This window comes from Numenius arquata, chromosome 4 (assembly GCF_964106895.1).
Source record: "Numenius arquata chromosome 4, bNumArq3.hap1.1, whole genome shotgun sequence".
NCBI lineage: Eukaryota > Metazoa > Chordata > Aves > Charadriiformes > Scolopacidae > Numenius > Numenius arquata.
The window spans coordinates 45,597,964-45,623,016 of NC_133579.1; the positions used below are offsets into that span (position 1 = coordinate 45,597,964).

At 37.2% G+C, this 25,053-nt stretch overlaps 1 protein-coding gene across 1 annotated transcript in view; it reads right to left on the minus strand.

Annotated features, from left to right (window-relative positions):
• SEMA5A (semaphorin 5A) overlaps positions 1-25,053 on the minus strand; it is a 227,816-nt gene that overhangs the window by 113,609 nt on the left and 89,154 nt on the right. Inside the window, exons 7-9 of the mRNA XM_074146236.1 lie at positions 15,272-15,557; positions 12,480-12,615; positions 9,477-9,681 (exon numbers count right to left, since the gene is read on the minus strand). Coding sequence (XP_074002337.1) covers positions 9,477-9,681; positions 12,480-12,615; positions 15,272-15,557 — 627 coding nt within the window. The remainder of the gene's footprint in view (positions 1-9,476; positions 9,682-12,479; positions 12,616-15,271; positions 15,558-25,053) is intronic.

Below are 25,053 nucleotides of genomic sequence, written 5' to 3' on the forward strand. Positions count from 1 at the left end.
ACAAAGTCCTTGATTTTACCAAGCAATAATCTCATTTTGAATTTTTATTTAATTTACCCAAGTTCTGTCTACAAAGTCACTCAGTAACAAAAAATATTTACGCGGATCATGACAAATGAAGGCAGCATTCTCAAAGAAGGCACCAGTATACCTACAGAAGGCCACCAAACCTACAGCCAAAAAGAAAAACAAAACAAATTTATTGCCTTTGATCATAGTTACTGTATTTGAATCAAACAGATCCTGCCAATACCCACAGTAACCTGTGAGCATGTGCTATGAGACTACCTTTACCAAGAATTTCAATAGATCTTTTTTTTAGAAGTCTCAAATATTTTGGTCTATCGGGTATGAATTCTCCTTTTAAATCAACACACTGTCATAAGAAAAAAATTATGTAAGGATTGCTTATGGCTTTACTTAAGGTTGTAGTTAAAGGGAGCTATCTAGTTCATACTTACAAATCTAAATTAGGACAAATTAGGCTGCAGTTCAGACACAGGTGGCTGAGGACAGTGTGGACTGACAACATGCTTTTATTCACAAACATGAAAAAATTTTACTCCCTAAGGACAGTTAGAGGATAACTAAACAGATTCAATATCAAGAGCTACATGCGAATAACATCTATTCTAGAGAATGCCCATTTGGCAATATATTGTAATTACAGCAACTCCTGTAGGCAACATACAGCTTTTACTGTATTAAAAAAAAAAATCACACATATACACACAAAACTTGAAGCCCTGAGGAAAAACAAAAACAACCATAACACAAGAATTCTTATGGTTCTGAATGGGAAATGTTACACCTGCCAAGAGATGCATAATTTCAATGTCCTGGTTTCTGAAAAGAGAAAGAAATAAAACTATAAGGTTGCTACTGGGTAAGACAATTCACAATGAAACAAACAAACAAAAAGTCTATAGTAATTTCCCAGAAGCTTCTTCTCAGGAAAAAAAAATAATTCCAATTTTGGAGAGATCTGCTAAAAAGTTTAATCAGTAGATAGGACTGGACTTCTCAGCGGAAATGAGAACTTCTAAAGAAATGTGTAACTTCTAACTAAAGTCGTAGAGTAGATAATAAGCATAGATATTAATCGCAAAAGATGAAATCGTTCTTTTGATATACAGCTTGCTATCTGACATGGGGAAGCAGTGAAGAATGCCCCACTGTACACAAAGGATAAAACTACCATTGAGTACAGGCCCTGGATCCCTGCCAGTCTCCCAGAGTTGAGATGTATTAACTCTGATTGGATCTGACCAGACAGGGAGTGCTTACTGCTCCTATTATTTTTTATTGCCTTCCTCCGTGCCACCACAATAATAAAATACCTTGTACTACCTAACGCATGCTATGAATATGATAGTGTTTTCCCACTGAATAAATTTTCCACTGCCTAGATCAAAGAAGCATTTACATGCACAAGTGGAGAAAACTACTTCTCAGATAACAACCCACAATAAACGTTGCCTGATTTCTTAACTGAGTCATATGTAGCTATTTTCATTGGAAGTGTCAGAAAGACAACTGACTACTACACAAATCCAGAAGCATCATAAACTTGGCTGACTAGAATGCTTCATGACTATCCTCTACTCAAACTCATTTGCAGTTTACATAGTACATGCCCCTATGCCCCACTCTCCAGATGAGCCAAATCCAGTCCGTATATTCAGTACAAATCCAGTATGATGTGCATGGACGTTCAGCAGCAATTTCAGCATAAACCACAACTTTTGTTCAGAAATACAGAAGGAAATAATGATGCTGATTTCTTTCTAATCTAAAGTAAATCAGGAATTAAATGGGGAGAGACAGAAGCAAAATTGGGTTTAGAGACATGAACCCAAAAATCCCTCACTGGAAGATGTTCATCTCACTACTCTAGGACATTAAAGCAGTAATAGCCATAGTATATAATACATATGTAATATAATTAATAACGTAATATGATTATTTTGCATTATATTCCTTATATAATAGTCTAGAGTCAGGACATCTGGCAATAACCAGGAAATCTCACACAGCTTGTTAGTTAAAAATCAGCTCTTATTTCCTAGGCAAGTGATCTAACCACTACGTTGGCTGTTATCATTTGTATTCCTCCTGCAGGTGTAAAGCTATAGAACCAAATTTCCAAGTTTCACAGGATAAGAAAGAAAAATAAAAATAAATAAAAACTAGAAGAATGAATCTCTAGACCAGTGAGTCTCTGCTCCAAATATTGACTCTTACCCAGTGACTTGATATAGTAAAACACACACAGAACCTAATCTATCTTTTTGTGAATCTGCCTGCAGGTTACAGGACTCCTCCCACAAAGGCCATGCTATTTGGAACAACATATCTTCAGGTTTTGATGACTCTTACAAGTCACAGAACAAAGCACATAAGGCATATCTTAACTGAGAAATTCTTTAGCTTATGAAGATTTGCCATGTCATAAGACCAGAGCTGGGTAAACACAAGGGGAAAAAAAAAAAAATCCACAAATACTACTGGGGAAAACCCCCACTGATTACCAGTGGCACTGCTTGTATTTGCTTAGTTGGAAACATTTAGATTTATTGAGGTTTATTGGGGAAAAGGCTGCAGAATGAAGGCGGCCATAAATGTTAACAAAATCAGAGTTTCAGTAGAATATCCCATTTAATGATTGCTTTATTGACAGCTGACACTGAATATTGTACATGTAATATCATCATTCTTGTGACCCAACTTTTTTTTTTTTTTAGGTTCAAAAATGAGTTTCATGTAGTGGTTGGACTTCTATTTCTCCCCATGATTTAACTATTCTACTTTCTTCTTTGGATGGTAGGGTTTCATTGAGTCACTCTTATGCATGCCCACCTTAAGTGAAAGGCTTTTAAAATGTAAGAGGCCTTGCAGAATATTCTAAAGATGCTCACTATGCTCAGCAGCGTGCCAAGTTACCTAATCCTTTCTGAAAAGTTCAGATACAGCCAAGTCCATTCAAAGGGAAGGCTTCCTCCCTACATCTCTCAGGAAGGGTCCTGAACACTGTGTACTCATGCAAGAGGTGCATGGTTGGTTCAAAGGTCAAACTTCATCCCAAGATAAGGATGATTCTAACAGCTGTTTTGAAAATTAGGACCAAGCCTGTTAAGCGGCACTGCACGCTACCAGGGGCAAAACAAAATTTTTGAATAAACACTTAGATGCTAACAGATAACTTAGCTTTGAAGACAGCAGGAACAACACTGAGTATCACGTAAGACACCTCCTTCATTCACAGCTTCACATTTGGTGTGTTGGAATTATCTAATAACAAATGAATGTAGGGGTTACCAAGTCTAGTTCCCCTGTCAGGAAGAAGAGGTGATAGTTCCCCAAAAAATAGCAAAGAAGAAGGAAAGGCTATTCAGGCATTTTAAGATTATAAAGTAGTCAAACAGGATTTGAAAGCTCAGCACCACTGTCATAAAGAGGAGCTGGTTTGAGACTTTGTCTCCAGCTCTTCTCAATCTTTTCCTTCCTAGCATTTATCTTGTGCCCATGCGAGCAGAGCCAGCTGTTCTTCAGCCAATAGCTGTTTCTTGCAGCAGTTCCAGCTTCCAGTGGCAGCACAGAAGTTCACACACCATATGTTCTTTGGACATTTATTTATAGTCTTTATCCGATAGAGCTGGGTAATTATAAAGACATAATGATAATTTGTGAACAGAAAAAAGGGCTTCTCCTACTTAAATTTGTCCCATGAGAGAACAGAATACAAATGCCATCTACTTAGAGCAGGCAATTCATGAAGATGCTATCTAAAATATGAACAAACTATATGAGCAAATATCAGCAACAAACTAATCAAAATCATGAGTTGATTATAATAACAAAAAAGGACTACAAATAAGTGGTGGGTAATTTGTGAACCAAATAAAGGGCTACAGTTCTCACATATAAATTGCTGTCAATGAATAATTTAAACAGCTCTAGTTAGAGCCATCTATTTATTAAGAAACCTCTTTAGCACTCTCCAATTGGAGCTGGCAGAATGATTAATCTCCACACAGAGTGATAAAGCCAAGGGAAATCAGTACCACTAGACATTTAAAATGCTGGGTTTGATTCTCTAGAGCCCTATAGTGTCATTTACAACTATGTAGCCTGGACTTTAGACATGGCCATTCTCATTTGGTAACATTTTAAAGCCACTTTGCTCAGTACAGATGACACGATACACAAGGCAGCGACAATTCAACACTTCTCCCCTTAAATTGAACAGTAAAACAGCTATGTTTCACACTATCATTCTTTACCTTTAAAGATATTTTACATGGAAAACAACATAGATATTCTAGCAGGAATATATAGCAAGCATTCTTACTATCATTAGCATAAATCCGGTAGTGAACATTAGAGTCTTGAAGACAAAAGCATACAATCTTTTAAATCTTTTTCTTTTTAAACTTCGCAGCAAAATGCTTCCTGGAGAGATTAATAATATAAACAAGTATTCATTTAGCTAAGGTTTTCCTTTATCAGAGGGATTGGTCACTGCAAAAGGAGCAGAGCATTTGACTAGTAATTTTATAATTTACTGCTTGATTTTTTTAAACAAATGTTCAAGGTCATCATGTTGCTGTTAGGACTGGTGTCTTCCAACATGCACCAGTTTTAGATGGCAGGGTAACTGATGACTGTCCTTGCCTCAAGTCTCTTAAAATGACATTGCATAAGGCCAGAAGGATAAGAAGTTACAGTGGAGTAGTTTTAAACTTTTGCAGAGGTGCTTTACATCTGTGTACAAGCACACTATACCTTTGTCAAGGAAAGGTGTCAGATATAAAGCAACCCTGTTTTCTGTTAGAACAGAAGAGAAATAGTTTTAAAAGCTGATGACTGCCTGCCACAGTGTATATGCCTCATTGTGCATCCACACTTTGATTTTCCTGTTTCTCTGTTTTTGAACTAGAAAGTATTAATACATACAAATAGACTACCTACCACTTTCACACTTGACTTGTGACTCAAATTACAACTACTTTGATCATTATTATTATTGCATTTATATTGTAGTTTCTAGACTAAAAAGGTGCTTCTCAAACTGAGAGGAAATATCTCTATCTCCTTTCTACAAAAATTATCTGCAGATTACTTTCAATAACCTCAACAAACATGAAATAATACAGCCAGAAGTAGAAACAAATTGGAAAAAATGCAGTCAATTTAAGCTCTTCTACTCTCTTCACCACGTATGAGACTCATATAAGCATATGTTTTTGCTTATAATTTTAAGGTCCGTAACTTCACATTACTACATATATTATGAAACCATGCATGTGAAACTGTGAAAGCTGCACACTTTGATCAGAACCTGTAGTCTGCCAAGAAAATGACAATATTTCACCTGAATTTTTTAGTAAAACCACAAGCACAACTTTTTTTCTTGTTAAGACCTTGGATTGTTCCCTAGCAAAAAAAAAGTGTCATCTATTGATTACCAAAAAAAAAAAGAAAAAGAAAGAAAAACATAGAAGTGTAACAAAAATCAGAGAGGTATCAAATCTTGCTGTACTTTGCACCAATTCACTCCCATCTAGTAAGACAAACAGGAGAAATACAAACTGTTTTGAGAGCATTTCCAAACTGAGTTTCATGCACACTTCCAAATCACTTCATGAGATTGTAACTGGTTTCCGGATAATATACAGCATTGTGGCTTCATAAGAAAAATATTATATTTGTGGAGATTTATTACCTGTTATAAACCTTCTAAAGGCAAATGTATGAAACATCCATCTGCATTTTCAAAAAAAATATATTTTGAAATTTCTTCATGAAACTTCTCCACTTCATAATAACTGCTGTATGTATTTAATAATTTTTTTTTTCATTATTCTCCGCATTGCTACCTGTAATTGTGAGGTCTTAAAAGCAGGGAAAAACACTTCCTAGAATTTATTGGAAAGGGAAGTTCAAAACCTGTTGTAACATCCTTCAGTCATCTTTAAGTCTCAGGTAAAACCCAGCTTTATGACAAAGTTGTTAACCATTGGACACCTAGGCATTTAAATTGAAAGGGAGAAATAAAAGAGAGACATGGAAGGAGTCAAAAAAAAAAAGAGACAAAACTATGACATACATAGCACCATTTTGCTTTGATTTTTTCATAGAATCATAGAATGGTCTAGGTTGGAAGAGACCCTTGGGATCATCGAGTCCAACCATCTACCCTACACTACAAAGTTCTCCCCTATATCATATCCCCCAACACCATATCAACGTCTCTTAAACACATCCAGGGATGGTGACTCAACCACCTCCCTGGGCAGCCTATTCCAATGCCCGACCACTCTTTCTGTGAAAAATTCTTTCCTAATGTTCAGTCTAAACCTACCCTGTTGGAGCTTGAAGCCATTCCCTCTCGTTCTGTCATTAATTACCTGTGAGAAGAGACCAGCACCAACCTCTCTACAGTGCTCTCTCTACATTTTTCTAATGGAGAAGGAAGTAAAGTCTTTTTAATGTGAAACATCAGAATATTGGGTTGTTCTCTAGCTTGCTCTACTTTTAACTTATTATTATAGATGATTTTTAGTTCAGAACTTCTGTGAATGCTTTCCTTGGCTTTCCTTTCTGAATCGATGAAAATTGTTTCAGGGATTTCTGCCTGCCTAAAGCCAGCAGCACTGCTAGTTCTAAGCAACAAATAATGTGCAGGAATTGATATATCCCTTCATTTTGTGTTAGAAGTCAGTGCAGTGAAAGATTAAGACGTGTTTCCAAAGTACTAAAGTATACTTTTGATATAAGCAGTAGCTGTTAAATTCCAGCACATCAGAATCTCCTAGCAGAATGATGACTTCGCAAATGTTTAGGAAACGAAGACTGTTGACACAGCAGACTAATGCATTTGTTTGCTTAGTCTCAGTCTCCTCTCAAGTAATATTATATCTATTTAAGGTTTAATGAAATTAGATTACACTTTTATACCGTCAGAGTTATTCTCTATAATATTTGTATTCTAATCACAGGGTGGATAGGTAAGTGAATGGGGGGGGGGGGAAGAGAGATTTTTCTCTTAACTACTGCCCATCTGCTTCAAAGAATGGGATTTTTGCTTTGAGTAACAAAGGCAGCAGAGCATTCATTTGTATTCAACCCAATCTATATGCCTGCCTTTCCACTAAATCAGCTTTGTGCATTCCAAAATACATTTTTTGTAAGAATGTTGTAATGAATTATAACTAGAAAAGCTATGCAGAGTGCATTTCACACAGCATGGGTTGGATCCATCTTGCTTTACACTAGTAAGTATAAATTGCTTATTGCCAGTACTTCTGTTAGAGTTGAATGCACTTCCCTTTTGGCAGCAGAGAGTGCAATGATATCTATTACCACCGGGTTGCGTAAAAAACTAATTTAGCCCAAAAAATTTGCCTGTTGTACTGGCAATGTAGGGATGGTATTTATACATAAACATGTGTGTGGTAATTTCAAAATCTACCAAAAAGGTAATTTTTCTGAAAAGTGAATATTAGTATTTCTTGGAAAATAAAGCTTAGTACTTACACTTGATTGGGGGGGAGGGAGCAGAAGGAATGATAACAAAACCCACTGCGATTCAGTGAAATAGAAGTGGCTCTGTCAAGAAAACTTCAATAACACTATATTTTTACCTGTTGGGGTTTTTTTTATGATACTGGTTCTCACACTTACAAAACACTATCCAATTACATAAAAGGATGTGGTGGAGTCAGACTAAAGACCCAACTAAAATAGTATCCTACTTCCATGAAAAACCAAAACCAAAGGTATAGAGAAGAATCAAAGTAGAAGGCAAGTGTACATCAAAAGAAGTATAGGAGCAATCTCTTTTTAGCAGCAAGAAAGATGCATAAAAAGAACGTAGAACCTTTATTGAACACAACTTATTAAAGAGCCATGAAACGCAAAGTTTTAGATCCTCACTTATTGAACCAAACATGAAAGGAAACACACTAAAGGAAACTGAAAACTGAAGACAATCAGAATAATGACAAATTACATCATTCTTGGTGCTGCCATTATAATATAAATATCGCACGATGCAGTTATAGTATCTTCATATAAAACCAACTCAGTACTTGTTTCTGTAACTCAGTTTCTGCCAGGAGACCTTTACAGTAAAACCAGCATTTAGTATTGGCCCGATTTCACTTAAAATGCTACGATTTACCAACCAGTGTGCTGTTTTGATGACAATTGGTCAAATCCAAGCACAGTTTTAAACTATTAAAAGTTTTTATGTTACTGCCTATCTTTCAAGGAGCACAATGAAAAAGCTACAAGGATAATATGCAAAGAAATACTGTCTCACTCGAATGCACCAAATTACTATAAAATTTCTTCAGACTCAAAAGAGGCAATCTTCTCTGAAAAATGGTACCATGCTTTCAAGGGAAAATTAAATCATATATTAAATCACAATGCACATTTTTTGGCCTCTTGATAAATGATAAGCTATAGAAAATACACTTTCCATTAGTAAATCATAATTTTAGTAATTAAAATAATTGATCCAGTTTCTACTGAATCAATAATTTTGGAATTTACTTCATTGATTGCAAGATCAAATAATAAGGATTATGATTTTTTTTCCCCTCTTGTTGATCAACAGATTCTTTCCCTAAATTTGTCATATTTGGTGTCTACTCACTGTGAGATAAACTATGCACATTAACAAACCATTGTTTTGATGAGCTATCCCCTACTAATGAACATGAGAACAACTATTTGAGAACTGCCCTAAGTCTTACGCCATGATGCTCTAAAAATGCTACTCCAATTTCATATTTCATTCTCAGCTGGGGACATCCTTGTTCTGCAAAAACAGTTCTCTGACACCCTTGCTACTTCTAAGAAGTTTGACATTTTTGAGATAAGAAAGCAATACTTCTAACCAAGGCAATTTTAGGTGGAACATTATTTTTCTTTTGTTGCTAACTTCACATATATAAACAATAAGGCAGGGTGTACAACTGCAAAATGAATAACTTAAAAATGAAAGTAAAAGGGAAGGTAATAAAATATTTGTGAACAGAAAAGTCAGAAGTAACAAAAGCAGTAATTGTATTTGCTATTTGTAGAGTTACTTTTATCTCAGAGGATCCTAAGCTGTTTCATCTGGGGCGAGATTGTACCCTGAACTACATAAAAAGAATAAAATACAAAGAAAGAAAATACAGTGAAGTCCTGTTTATAGAATTTCCAACTGTTTGTTCCCTCAGCAGCATGTAGGCTACACCTTCAAAGGAGAATAGGAAACAGACACCAAAATTTGAGTTCACAATATAATATAAACACAGACATTGCAAACTGCTGCAGTCATCTACTCAGAAAAGGTAGAAGGTAGAGTTAATACTGTCAAAGAAAAAAAGCTCTTGTTCAAGGTGCACTTTACACATGCATAGACAAATTCATAGACCGGATAAACTTTTGCAGTTATTACAGCAATGCAGAGTTCATACCTGTGGCAAGATAGATGATATGGAAAAGCATGTCCTTGCCCTGCACAACATCCACAACTACATGGGAAAATCGGCTGTTGTCTTCCATGAAGTAAGGAATTGGTATAACTGGTTGAACAACCTCATGCATTAAGAAGAATTTTTGAGCATCTTGAAGATTTCTCTCAGTCAGATTTACATACAAACCCTGGTCCATGGTGCCACACTGTAAACACAGAAAAGTAACATTACTATATGCATCAACAATAACAACAGATTTACTCTCTGATTTACAGCCCAAGAAAATAAAGCCCAAGAGTATATCTTGTAGTGACAGTGTGGAATTCCACTTTCAGGTCTCACTTTGGTGCTGACCAGACTGTCCACACAGTGATTGAGCAAGTTCCACTTTCCTGAGGCAGTACTATGGAGGCTCACTAACCCTAAACAGTATGGAAGGGCACCAGGCTGATCACCTCAAGGGGGCTACGGTAATATTTTGCTATATCCTATGTTTACAGGGCAGGAAGGAAAAAAACTACCATCCAACAAATCACAGAATTTTCTGAATAGTTTTTTTATAGTTTACACGGACACAGTGCTAAAGACATAACAGATTTTCAAAGGAGAGCTCATGTCCTACCACAGCCAGAGTCTGACAGAAATCCCAGATCACAGCATCACGCAGAGTTCTAGCAGCTTCTTCAGACTCTGCATTCACTAGCCAAGAATGGACAATGTGGAGCTCTAACTATAAACTGTTATCAATGGCAAAGACATTTTTTGCTTTGGAACTGACCATATTTTATATCTGAAAACTGTACTCTTTTACAGGAAAGCGTTCACTAATTGCATGCACAAATTTCAAGCACAAATAAACAAAGCAAAGTAAGTGGCAGTTAATTTTAGCACATTTGTGTTTAAGTCTTCAGCTAACTGAAGGCAGAAAAGAGAAAGCACAAGTGAATATGTAAACATCCACATGTTTACTCATGCATAATTGCATCAGAGAATTATAACAGTACTTCACAACATTTATAAAATGTTGGAGATGTGAAAGGCATATGTAAGTCATACTTTTTCATTCTATTCTAGTATGTCATAAACTATGCTATGAATTACAGCATGAACAAAATACTACAGTGTGCAAAATCCTACCACTTATGTTTTCATTATTGCCATATTTTCAATCTGAAATTAAGTGATCATTCCAAATACTCAAATGACGAGGAAAGACAGTGAAGCAACTGGCAGGAAACAATTAATTCCTCTGCGAGCGCCCTGCATGTCAGGCCAATGAAAAAAATAAAGCCAAAGAAGAATTTTTCTGAATCTATGAAGCAGGAAAGATTCCAACTGGAACATTCATAGTACACTGAAATACATATGGTCCTTGGTCTTATGATGGAAATTGTCCTGTGTAAAGAGAGAAGGAACAATCTCTGGAGAAAAACAGTGTTCCTCAAAACTGGGACTCCAATAGTATTCTAATCGGGAAAACATTTCATTAATATAATCCAATCTTGGAAATACAATGTCTGATGTAACGATCACTACAGAGCAGTAGTCTTCCTTAAAATCACGTACTTCCATCTGTTATCGCTGAGGATAAATCTACTTCTGAGACTATACAAATAGAACTTCTGATATTTTATCATAAGCACTCTACAGAAAAAAAGTCCGTCTTTCTGGGAAGGAAACCAGTGACAGTATTTGCATGTGCCATTTTGTATGAGGTGTTCTCATAATAATTATCAACACATTAATACAAGGTTTATAGGGAAAGTTTAATAACTTTTATTCGACTTGAACACCTAGTCAGAAACAAGATAAGATTATTACATACAAGCCTTTCTTCAGACTTTCTCATTCAAATTTAGCCTCACTTAGACCCTCTTACTAACACTATTTTGACATACAGATATTTCTACAATATGTAAAAATAAAAATATAGCCCGCTTCTGCACTACCGCTTACATAAATGGTGTCTTGTCACTTGGGGCTAATGTCAAGCATATTATTTAGGGAAGGTAACATGGTTCTTGGCCTGTAATTCAGAGCAAATTCAGTGTCTTGTTTTCCTTTGTTTGCGAAAATCAGGAAGTAATTAAAACTACTACTATTTCCGATGACTGATTCTGTTTCATGCTTGTGAAGATTTCATGACCCTTACAAGAAGTTAGGGAAGGCTGTCATAGGAGCAGCACTGAACTTGTGAAATTGCACTGAGATTAAGGGAGGGTGAAAGGTGGATCAAGGTGAACACACTTAAGTATCTTGGTGAAAAGGTATTGTTAACCATTAAATTAATGCTGTTTTCCCTTCCATTTACATCCCTAGATTCACACTCACTGAAATTGTCCTAGTAGGGGTGGTGACTATGGAGAACAAGAAAACAATACATATGTGCTTACCTGAAATACCCTTTTCTTTTTGTAGAAAGTGCCACTGAGAGACCCACCTTGGCCTAATTAGTTTTAAACTGTCAGCCAATGGCAGATTATTACACCTTCTGAGGCTGACAAGTTTAAACAAGGGGCACACCATGACACAAATTGTTTTAATCAGACTCTTCAGGAGCACGGACCACCTTGCACAGGAAAATATACAAAATCCTGACCGCTCCTCCTTTACACGCCTCTCCCAACCTTCCTTTTTTCTGCCAAACAATGTTCCTTTTCCAGGTTCTAATATTACAAATAAATGTAAAAGAGAATAGCAGTTTGATCATACTTCAGCCAGGAATTAATGTTACCTTGACAGATAACTATAATGTTTCCTTTTGACAGCAGATTGAAGTTAAATCTTTGTTCTCCTACCCTTCAAAGCACACCCAAATTTTGTGGAAGGATAAAAGTTGGTATGTTGAAATAAGGAGACCTTTTAAATCTTTTTTATTTTTTTTTGTGATTTTTTTAAGGTCTTACGCTGTAACATACTGCAAAACTGGACTTATTAACTATGAACCATATAGCACTTTGAAAAAAACCACGTAAACCATATCCTTCTCCCACGTATCTGTACCTGAAAATTAGGGTTAGGATTGGTATATGGAAGCCAAGCAGAGCGAGAGTTTTCCTGGTATTTGAAGGGTCCATTAAAGGCCTGAGTTATGGCACTCAGGTTGAAAACACAAACTGCTGAGGCTGCTATGCTGTTCCTGCAAAAGAAATATAAACATTAACCTAAGTAACAACATTAAGAAGTCCATTTGCTGAAAAATAAATAAAAAAGGCAATAACTCTCCAGTCCTTCAAGTAGCTAATAAGGTAGATACGATCAGTCAGGAGAAGATACCTAAAGGTAATGACACATGATGTGCTGATTTATGCACAGAAATTGTATTTAAAATTTTTGTCAGCCTTGCCAACTAGCTGGTGTGGGAGAAGCTCAGAACTTCCTACCTTCTGCTGCTGCTGCTCTAATACCATGAGGCCATCCTTCCACACATAATTACATGCATCAAGGACACATTTCTGCTAGTTACAAAGTTCAGGATGAGATTATTCTCAGGGCTCATTAATGTTTCTTCTATCCAGCCAATGAAAGCATGACAAAGGAAAGGATTTTCAATGTAATGGCAAGTCTTTGGACCCTATGGAACCCATGGATAAGACACCTCCACAAAAATCGTGTCTTGCAAGAGATGTTGTATAGTGATAGGAATGGAAGTTCCAGAAACCCATCAAGAGAAAAAAAAATTGGACTGCATACTTTACAAGATACTCTGTTAGAGGAATAAACAGGAATAAACAGCATCCAGGCAAAACATAAGATTTCCTGTTCTTGCCTTGAAAATGTAATATACATGACAATAAACTAATTCTGCACAGTGTAAACAATATAATCCAGTGACTATGAGAACTTGTAAAACAGAAAACTGCATTGTTCTCTTCCACAATTTGAGAGAAAGCGATAGATAATGAAGGTGGCAGTTGCACAAATTTCCGTTGCAGGTAAAACTGCTGACAACTGATCCAAAAGGCAAGCTTTTTTTTTTGCTTTTTTTTCCCCCGTTTTTTTTTTTAAACTTAGCCTGTAATTTACACAAGGCTTAAGAAAGACTACTACAGAAACTCCAAAATGACAGAAAGAAAAAATAATGCCAGGGGATCAAATTTGCCAACAGTTGAAAAAAGAGGTAGGATATATGGATTTAATAGCAGAACAAAAGAGCAAGTTGCTGTCTTATGCTTCTCATTCTTACTTCAAAGATTCCCCAGATCTTGAAGTTTCAACTAACAATTTCTGCAGAAGCAATTATTGTTGTATTTTATAATTCCTTGCCTATATAAACCATCACTAAAGGCAGTTAACTAATATTATTAACCATATCAATTTCTTCTTGAAAAGCATTGCTCCCCTTTGATGGCCAAAGCCCTGTGGATTTTCTGGAGCAGAATTCCTCCAGTTGGGTTTTCTATGGTAGAGAGTGTCAAGGTTATTTTGACTTTTCATGAAAGTTCATGTTGAACAGGGGATGAGCGTGCCACCTGAGAAATACTGTCTTCTTAGAATCTAACTAGCTAGTAAAACACACCAATGAAATTAAAATTACTGTTGAAAATAGCATCAAAAAGTAAAGACACCCAAAGTGTCTTTAGCTCCAGTGCAGGAACAGGGTTAAGCTCATCATCCCATGTCCCAAGTCAGGAATCATCACAGGCTGGTGCACACAGCCCCTCACTAGTCATGCTCACTGCCTAAACTGCTGGTGCAGGGGCCAGCCAGCAGTCTGGAAGATAATTAGATGTGTTAAAGGACTGTACTAAAAGCAGGAGAAACTATCGCAAACCTAAATTCATGCTCATGGTCTAAAAATCTTAGGGATCATAATTTGCTGGCATTAATTTGTGACTGTTTCTACTGGATCGATGGATATTTGTAGAAGGTAGGTGTCCTAGTGTTTTCAGCAGTAGAAAGGGGCACTGATCTATGTTTTACGTGCCTAAGTACCCTTTAAAATTCTATGCAAAACTGACCAAGCAAGACACTGCAAGCAGGTAAGAGAATCAGGTATCAAAATTTGAAATCCTGTTCAATGATCTGAACACTGGGCTGCAGAGCCTTAATCCACGGGCTTCTCTTACCAAGCAACATATGAACTCCAGTTGTCATATTTAAAGTAATAAAGGACATTTCTGAGATGAATGTGTCTTTTTTCCTAAGAGTTCAGCAACTCTTGATAGCAAACTCAGAGTGTAGGGAGCTTTTATGTCCATCCAATGTTTTAATAATTAACAAATATTAATTTTTAAGACCAAACTGTACATTTTTAAATTTTACCTTGTTGATATAACAGGTTCAGCTAAAATTAGATTAAATTTGACCCTCAAACTCACATAAGTATATGTTAGGACTAATTTAAAATAAGTCACCTCTTGTGCTCTTTTGGGTAAGATGAACTCTTCCTGACATGGCTAAATTACATCATGTCAAATTCATGATCATGTCACGTTACAATTATAAATTATTTCATAAATACATAACGTATTTATGTATTACAAGTGTGCAAAATTAAAAAAAAATAATGTATTTATAAGAATGAATGAAAAAGATGACTGGATAGTCTTAAACACAACCGGCTCCCTGCTGTAAGGAAATATAAAGAATTCTTCCTTTTTTTACTCCTTCAACAATTCATGTGCAAAGCATTTGAGACTGATACTTTGTCACAAGAGGACAGTGGATTGGGCAGAACAGTAGTTTGAATTTATGATGTTTACTTGGCATTTGCAGAAGAGAACAGCTTATAAGCTTTAGTTTTTACTGTCACAAATAGCAGGAAAATAAAACATATCATAGAATTTACTTACACATTAGTGGTAAAAATGCCATAGATCAAGTCCAATTCTGGCAGGAAGAAAGTGCTCTGTAGTTCGTTATAGTAAAATGGAATTTCTCCAGGGCGAGAACAGTTCAGCCGAGCTTTCATGAAGGTAGTCCAGGTATCCTCCAGCACGAATTTGCCACCAATATCATTTTTGCACACCCGAGCAGCACGAGAGAAGACTGTTTTCCCACAGTCGTGTTCCACTGCATTCTCTCGGAAGAAGAAGTAGGTGAAGTTCCCAATGTCATAAGATGACACAAAATTTGGCTCTGAAAATAACAGAATGAAAGATTATTTATTTTCTTCTTGTGATATATGCACTAACATGGAAGTTAGATTTATCTTCAAGCATTAGATTTAGAAAAACACATCTTTTATTATCCTTGCAGGGAACTGGCCCCATGACATCTGAGCAGGCCAGCTCATGTCCAGACAGGATTATGAGCTATGTGAACATGACTACACGGTCTCTCTGCTCTGGGTGACTATTGCACATAACCGTGCTGGGCATCCCTGGCCCAGCTCACTGTACCCTACCGTCAAAAGCATCACCGAATTTTTCTTCTCCACATATGGGCATGGTGTATTTTTACAATGTAATTGCTTTATCTGTTGTGTTAACTCTGTTTCTGCTCTGCCATCATGCCATTACCCCAGAGTAGCAGAATAATGGATGGCAACTGAGTGTGACTAAGAATGTGCTCTGAGCCTGTAATGAAAAGAATGAGAATTCTACACAAAAGCATTTGATGGTAAGATAACCTAATTTCAACCCTATCTTGCTTAAAGCTTTTTATAGTATTACAGTATTTTATTTTTTCCCCCTTTTTTTTTTTTTGAAAAAAATCAATTAAAAACAGATCAAAGAAACTGATGGTGATACAGGAGAAATTAAGAATATATATTTTAAAAAATCTAGAAAATAACAGATGGCAATATTTCTTAAAAGGAAAAAAAGGAAACAGTGGATACCAAAGATAATAAACATGTAGCCCATTTCCCATAAGGATGACTAAAACTGAAAAGAGTCCACGACTTTAAGAGAGATTGATAACTTGATGAGTTCTTAAAGGAAAGACAAGCTTGATACACAGATTGTGGAGGAGAGCGCCCCTTGTGTAAGGAACCATTATAGAACACTAGTACCTCTGAGAAACAAGCAAAATTTTGTTTTTATTTCCAAATTTTATTCTAAAGTGGGAAAACAAAGAAACAAACTGTTTTAAAAACATCTACTGTGAGGAAACATTCCAAAGAAATTCAATAGGTGAACATCTCTTGACAGCACCATTGTATTGAAAAAAGCTTCTGTAATCGAAGCTAAGCATTTTGCAGGAACACCTCAAACCTGTCAAAACCTTTGAGCAGAACTAGAAAGGCAGGCAAGCAAGCTGCTTTCCAAACCCTGTCAGACAACTCTTCTCCAAAGATGGCTCAGCTCCCAGCTTATGCGGCTTCCTGTGCTGCTTCCCTCTCTATCTGCTGTGCTGAGAGTCTCCAGGGCAGGTTTTTTGGCAGCAATGGTCATCAGCTGCCTAGGATATTTGAAGCTGAGCAGATACGATAGCTCTCTCATTCCTCCCTGCAACTTTCACTCATTATTGTATTTAGAACTTCCTTGATATTAGTCTGTAGCATACCACATTTTCCCCACACTCAGACCTGCACAGGTGTTTTTCTAGAAGACAGCAACCAAATATTTTAAGGAGAACTTGTTGATATCCTGAGCTCTTATAAGTCACATAGAACCAGTACATTTGTGTCTTAAAAAAAAAAAAAATAAAAAGGCAAAATAAAGTAGTTTGACAGGACCTGTGACAGCAATAAAGATAAAAATGACACCCAAAAAACCATCCTAAAAACCATTAAACACGGAGGCCCTGCCTTACAATGAGATCTGATGAAGCTGCTTCTTACTGGAGGCCCAGTCATGTAAAAAGGTCTCACAATGGCACAATAGGATCCCACTGCAGAGCCAAAAACACTATTGGAAGCACTCAAAGTTTGGAGAATAATGAATTACAAATAAAATCTTCACAAACTGTAGGAATAAAAATCATATTAAATGCATTCAGAATGTTTTTAGGGTTCTTGAAAAATTCATGTCAATCTTTCAAGAGACAATATTTTAAAGTTACACTTATAATCATAATACATGTGTAAATAAAAACAAGTACTCATATTTCATGGATTCAAAACCGAGAAACAATATATATGTCTGCAAACACCTATGCATATATTTTACTGATTATGAACCGATGACAGTGTGACCTGCTGTTGAAACTTGTGAAAACTGTTTTCTTTGCATGAAATGTAATAAACTCAGAGCTACCTCAGGGAATTCCGTGGATATGGAGGGATTATCATATCAGACTTTATTTATTTTTAATTTTCTCATTGGGAAAAGTGAACTGAGTCACTTCAAAGCTTCAAAGGAAACAGGAGATTCCCGTGTAGGAAAAATTAGTTCATATGTTTCCAAATATTGTGCTGTAAACTGCTATTTGTTGACATGCAGGACTTACCATAAAGGTTTTTAATCCAGAAAATGAAGCGGCTCTCTTGTTTCCTGCTGAATTTGCAAATAGTTCTGGAAGGGTAAAAGCATCTCATTTGTGAATGACTAGATCACCTCAACAAGTGTAAGTATGTGACAGGATGCAGCTAGTATGGATCAACAAGAGAATGCCAACCTGTAATAATGAGCATTGTATATGACCTTTATAGGTTTTTATGTATTCAAATTATGGGTATGTCAGGCTTACTAGGCTTTCCCAAATTAAATGGAATGAACAAAATCAGGAAAGCAAGAAAATGAGCTTGTCAACATGACAGGACAAAGGTCTCCAGCATAAAACATGGAGCAGTGCTAAACAGATACACAAGCGCACACAGTGAAAGCACTGGCTGGCTAGTTAGCACTGCCTCTGGGCAAATGCGCTCTAGTGTGATATTTCTGAAGTTTGCTTACTCAGTACAAAGCCTGGGAATCTTTATGGCTTCCTTCATAAAGCAGTATGACTGTCCTGCAAGGATGTTTCCCCACAGACTCTTCTTAGTTATTGCAAAAAAGATGCCTGAACCGTACGAAGTCAAGATAGCGCTTCAATTTGAAATTGTACAATTGTTTTTCTAAACGCTGGAGACAAACCTACATTTTCTGGGGAGCACAGTCTCTGTTCTTAATGAGAAGGCACTTATCTTAATGAGAAGGAAGAGACAATGATTCCCTTCAGATTATTCACCCCTTCCACCCACGCAGGGAACTCAGGAGACCAAAGAGACCAAGTCCATACTCACTGCCGGGGGGGTGCAGCTTATGCTGTCTGACAGTGCCGAGTTCCCCTACAGGGACTGGCTGCAGCTGGGCCACGCAGACACGCTGACGCTGCAGCCCAGAGAATGGCATTCCTGTAGCATGAAAGCAAGGGCGCGCTGCATGCCCTGGAAAGCAGCGTGAGGACTGACAGGGGGATTCCGAAGTGCAAACCTTACTGGGAATGGGATGGGGCGCTCGGGAGGGCAGAAGGAGCCAAATGGTGCAGCCCCACCTTTACTGCCTCTTGCTAATGATGTACAAAGCAAACTTCTCCCTGAGTCACCCCCAGGATTTCACTGGGAAAGCAGTAGCTGGAGTGGTCCAAAACGAGGCTGGGAAGTGAGCCAACAATTAAGCAATATGGATGACCAAGAGCATCATGCATAAGTTTATTTCCTGGGCCGTTTTTATTTAGTGGTGTAGATGTAGTCTGAGTGGGTAAAAGGATGAGAGAAACTGTACAGAAACTTTCTCTGGGAAGGGCAATGGGAAACAAGAGCATGAGAGAGCTCTGTGAGAGCATCTGGGACAGTCCTGGCCTCTTCTGGCTTCCCAAGCTTTGGAGTAAGAAAGCTGGCTTGTGCTCTTTACTCTTTAAAACTTCACATCCTTTGAAGTAGACTAATGTGACTTAGTTTACCTAGTTAGGGGATGTTACTGTTTCCAGTGAACCAAATGGCATGGAATGATCTGTCTTGCTGGATGGAACAGTAATTAACCTTAAGGATTATCAGGTCTAAAGCCTGCTCTGAGCATGAAAGATCTGTGATTTCCACTGACTACCCCTGTGAGAAGCGATCATTCACATCTCAACTGTGAAGCATTCAGAGAGCCATTCAAAAGTGAAATGAAATCCAGAAATGTGGAAAGAAAGCTGAAATTGGAAGTTTGTCAGATCTAGACAAAGATCAGATTTTATATATATATACATACAAAATACAGACACACAGATAGACATATGCATGTATAATATATTCAAAATCTTAGAAGCCTAGATACTGGTCTAATGCTGAGCAACATCTGTCTGGCGCTTGTTCATTGTCCTCACTAGATCAATGAATCACACCCTCATTCTGTTGGCCTTTGAAGACCCATTTTTTCCAAATATTTGAATTCAGCCAAATACTTAATGGCATTAAATTCTAGGAAGATGCCTCTGAGTTTTTTTGAATAAGGTTCAAACTCCAGCTAGAAATGCTCTCCAAAAGGAAGCTTAAAATAATGGAAACAATTTAAGCTCCAAGTGTGGAAGTCTATTTTATTCTCTTTCACCTTACTGACACAATGAAGTCCATTTTCTATTTGCATTTTGCCATTCCCATATATTCATTAAGTATATTAATTTAGAGTAGTCCTCTGCAGCTGTTGGAAAACAGTATAGATCTTGCTTTAGGCTGACCAAGGTATCACTGCTCATGGATGTTTAAGGACAAATCTTAATCATAGAGTAAAATTTTCCTACAGCGTTAAGCATCTTAAAAGTAATGTATAACTTGTAGTCATCACAGTTATAACCGATCTCAGGAGCTGAACTGTAAAATGTTAAGTCCTGGTATAAAACTGGTGGAAATAATTGGTTTATTAATAGTTATTTTTCCTCTGTGTTTCATAATTATCTAGGACACATGCTTAAAATGCTAGTTTGTCATAACATAGCTGGCTACCAGTCTATTTTGACTACTATTTCTTCTGCAATACCTCAGCTCTGGACGATTTCTTTTACATTTTTTTCCTTTTGCTAAATTGAAGATTTTATGGGTATGTAAGAGCAAGGACTGCAAAATACACTAAAACTGTGCATGCCAGACATTTTTTCCAATCTTTTCTTATATTGCTGTTAGATTTTATAGTACAATTCAGTGTAATCATAAAAGTGGATGCACTCATTAGATACATTTTACTGATGTACTCTAATAAATTCTGGAATGCAATTATTTCTTTTCTGAAAAATAGTTTTCAAATATGGCATTTCAAAATTCCTTGGTTTACTGCCTGTTGTTTATTTCAAATAAATCTCTTTCATTTTCAAGGTAAAATGTTCTTACATGGCATAATAGTTTGCAACTTATTATATAATTTTGCTCATGCAAATTTGCCAGTGACAAACTTAATGGCAAAAATCATTCTCTATCTACCTACTTAAGTCCTTGAGAGCCCCATCTGGAGTTCAGTGGATTTTTCTCTATTCACTGGATAGACACCTTGCATAGCAGTATACTGAGGAAGGGGCAAGGATCAAAAATATAGAATTAATTCGCTCAGAACCTCTAGATGTTTGGGCTACAGGGATATCTCAAAAAATGCAGAAGTCTGGACGGTTACTTAAAACTCTGAATCCATAATTTCACATACACAAGAACAAAAAAACCCCAGCTTTCTTTAAGCAGATTTTGCCAACCAGCAGGTACGGTGTGGAAAGAACACCCAGTTGTGATGGCTCACCCATTTCTCTCCAAACATGTGGACTGACATTTATTTTTTCTCTGAGCTAGTTTTGAAGGGAGGGAGACGATCAAAGGGCATTGTAAACCAGAGTTCACTTTCATAATCAACCCCTTTCCTTTTCACCTTAAAACTTGGTATATCTGCTACTGAAATTCCATCTCTGCCTCCAATATTTCTGTCCTCCTCCTGTCTTTAGTGAATGCTATTTTTCGTGTATTCATGTTCCCTGAAGTTTGTCCGTTTTTCTACTTTCTCCTGGTTGAGATGTATTTCAGTTCTAAGTTCTTTCATTCTCTCTGGCTCACTGTGTATTGCAGTCTTCTGCAGCATTAATGAGGCTCATGCTCCTGTCACGCCTCTCCACAGCTGGGCACAGATGATCTGCTTGCAGGGGTGCTTTTCTTCCTACCTCTTTCAGCCTCTCCAATTGGCACCTGACATGAGCAGGGCTAGATGAGATATAAAAGAACAGGCTCTGTTCTCAGTAGCCTCCTAGTCTTTTCATAAATGGAATGAGGACCTTGCTGTTTTATCTTGAGTAGATAACAAGAAAAAAAATCCTACCTGCATGGGAAGTGCTACCTGTCTCTACTATCTGGGCCCTACACTCAGGTCACAATAATCCCATGCAGCGCTACAGGCTTAGTGGAGAGTGGCTGGAGAGCTGCCTGGCAGAAAAGGACCTGGGGGTGTTGGCTGACTGCCAACTTCAGTATGAGCCAGCAGTGTGCCCAGGTGGCCAAGAAGGCCAACAGCATCCTGGCCTGTATCAGAAACAGTGTGCCCAGCAGGACTAGGGAAGTGATCGTCCCCCTGTACTCAACATTGGTAACAACGCATTTCAAATACTGAGTTCAGTTTTGGGCTCCTCACTACAAGAAAGACATTGAGATTCTGAACCATGTCCAAAGAAGAGAAACAAAGCTGGTGAAGGGTCTAGAGCACAATTCTTATGAGGAGCAGCTGAGGGAGCTGGGGTTTTTTGGTCTGGAGAAAAGGAGGTTGAGGGGAGACCTTATTGCTCTCTACAACTACCTGAAAGGAGGTGGTAGAGAGGTGGGGTTCGGTCTCTTGTCCCAAGTAAAAAGTGACAGGACAAGAGGAAATGGCCTCAAGTTGCACCAGGGAAGGTTTAGATTGGATATTTGGAAAAATTTCTTCCCTGAAAGGGTTATCAAGCATTGGAACAGGCTGCCCAGGGAAGTGGTTGAGTCACCATCCCTGGAGGTACTTAAAAGACATATAGACACGGAGCTTAGGGACACGGTTTAGTGGTGGACCTGGCAGCATTAGGTTTATGGTTGATTCAATAGTCTTAAAGGTCTTTTCCAACCTAAATGATTCTATGGTTCTATTTTAGATGGGTGAGGAAATTTTATGAAGGCGTTTTTTAATAACTTACTCTGGCATTGGAGAAAGGAGGTCAGGGAAGGTACCTCCATCTCACATCAACTTACTGCTCTCCTACTCTATCATTGCCATCTGGGAGAAGAAGTACATCTTTGAATGGAAAAATACAGCAAAACTGCCCAAATTTTTTGTCTAGTGTCAGCTCCAGTGAAGAAGTCTAATTTTGGGTTTCAAAACCAGCAGGCATTTCCCTCCCATTTTAGGATACTGGCAAAAAGCATGATGCACTCAAGAGAACCAACCTTATGGGTGGCACAACCAAAGGAAAGTAATTATCTATGTTCTTGCAAAATAAGCAACAACTGCAACAACTGGTAGCATATGCTTTGCATATTTTCAGTCAGGTCTGTTATCTGAAAGCTAAAGATGAAATTGCACATCTGAAGAACACACTGGTTTTGAGTTACATAAAATACTATATAATAAGAAAAGCTTGCACTAGGCAATTACAAGGCTTTTCATTAAAAAACATAAAAATGAAAGGATAACCCTGAATTATTATAGCTATTTCCATTAATCCTTAAAGACAAAAGTGTAAGGATTAATTTTTGTTCATAGGGTATAATTTTTCTCCACATATCCTACTAGCAGTGAGGGTTATAATAAAAGTCCGCTAACAAACAATAATAGGAACGGATTCAGGCCTGTATTAAACCTGACTAACCAAGCCACCTTTGTAAGAATTTTACTTTTAATGTTACTTGTGAAAACTAAAAGTACCTGTTCTAGATTAATAACCTTTTTATTAAGTAAAATCTTTTTAAGAAAGTAATCTCAGAAGAACTATTTTAGGAGTATCTAATAACCAAATGCTTAGGGAAGCAAGAAGAAAATGTGATAATATTATGTCTACCAGCAAAGCAGAACAATCCAAACATTTCTATACTCTTGTCAGCTGGAATGCTTCTAATCTGTATGAAATTTTATTTTAACTATTTTTTTTTCTGTTTGGGGACTACATGTGATATAAGATTACATTTTAATCATGTATGGTTTGCCTACTGATGACATGACTTGACATTTAGAACAAAGTTTTTATTTAATGTGTTCCAATAGCATCTATCATTGTATGTCTAGGATAAAGAAAACAACTGCAATGTATTTCAAGATAGTTGAAGATCCAAGCAATTGTAAGCAAAAGCATCTGAGAAATTATGAAACCGAATGTCCCAGTGTTTCCCCATGTGAGGAAACAGAAAGGGATTGATTGGGATTTGAATTTTTTCTTTAATCTGTTTTGCCCTGTTATTGGCTAAGTGAAGCAAACAGACATAATAGACTAAGGCAAACTTTCACACTGAGGCATCAGATCAAACATATACTGATTTGAGGGGGTGAATTGAAAGGAGAAATAATTTTACTAACTGTGAATGTTGGACTATAGAAATAGTTTCTAGGTCTAAGCAGTGGAGACATTTCCTCACCAATCTGGACCCACTGCAGCTTGTAGACTACAAATATAAATATTCCATTTGTCTCTGTCCTCTAAAGCAAATGATGATGAATTCTGCCTGTACTGCACTTTGCAGATCAACTCTAAAGGAAAGTCTAATTAGAAGCACACTGTAACAGTCAACTCTGGATATGATTTGAACTCTATATTACACTGAGAGCTTAAAGAGACTCAAAAAACCAGCATGCCAGCTGTAAATCAGGGTGTACTTTTTTTCTTAATGAAAGATTTATTTATTTGCTATCATTTAATAATTTCGAAAGCAGACTGCTAAGGCAGACTATTCCTTTTTATGAAATAGTACAAAAGTAATTTTATAACATTCAAGCAACATGCTGCCCTTTACTGATCTGAGCACTTGGCTGAAGCTGAAGGACTTACTGATTGCATGGGCCGGAGAAGAAATCCATGGAAGCGCTCTCTGCCTTAGACATAATCCTCAGTGTGTGCTGCATAACCTCAAATTGTTTCTCTCAAGCACAGAAGTACTTGAACACAGACTCAGAGAGGAAGGGAAAGGAGAGTAGGTAGCAGAACAACATGCCTTAAAGAATAGGTTACTGGTAAGCAGCCTTTTATCCTTCTTCATTTGCTTGTGCATAAATATATTCACTTGAGTAACTTCAAGCATTAGTTTTTTCTCTACATGAAAACAGAAGGCAAAAATGTGACATCATGAGAGAGACAGGTGGGTTCTCTGTTTCACATTTTTGGGTTTACTATCCTGCCACCAGCTGGGCTGTTGGAAGAGCGCTGGTTTGCAGCAGTTGCTAACTCATCTGGGTGATCATGTTCCTCTTGATTGAGACTAGTGAGAGAGTACTGACAGGGCTGGTAAGAAAGGTGAGGGTAACATGGTGTCTGTCCCTTCGCTGTCAGCTGATAAATTCTTTGTGAGGGACCCAACCTGCAAAACTGTTGAACCATGGCAAATCCTCAGGTCATAACACTTAGGTAGTCTAGTCCTTTGACAGCACCTCCTCATGGAGATGACTGTGGTTAAAAATCTGCTCAGTGCATTTGATATATACATGAGAATATGCTCTCACAGTACATTATTGTAGCTTACTTTTACAGATATTCTGAATAATTCATATTTTTAACCAAGCTATTCCAACTCCATCACCCTAGATAATTG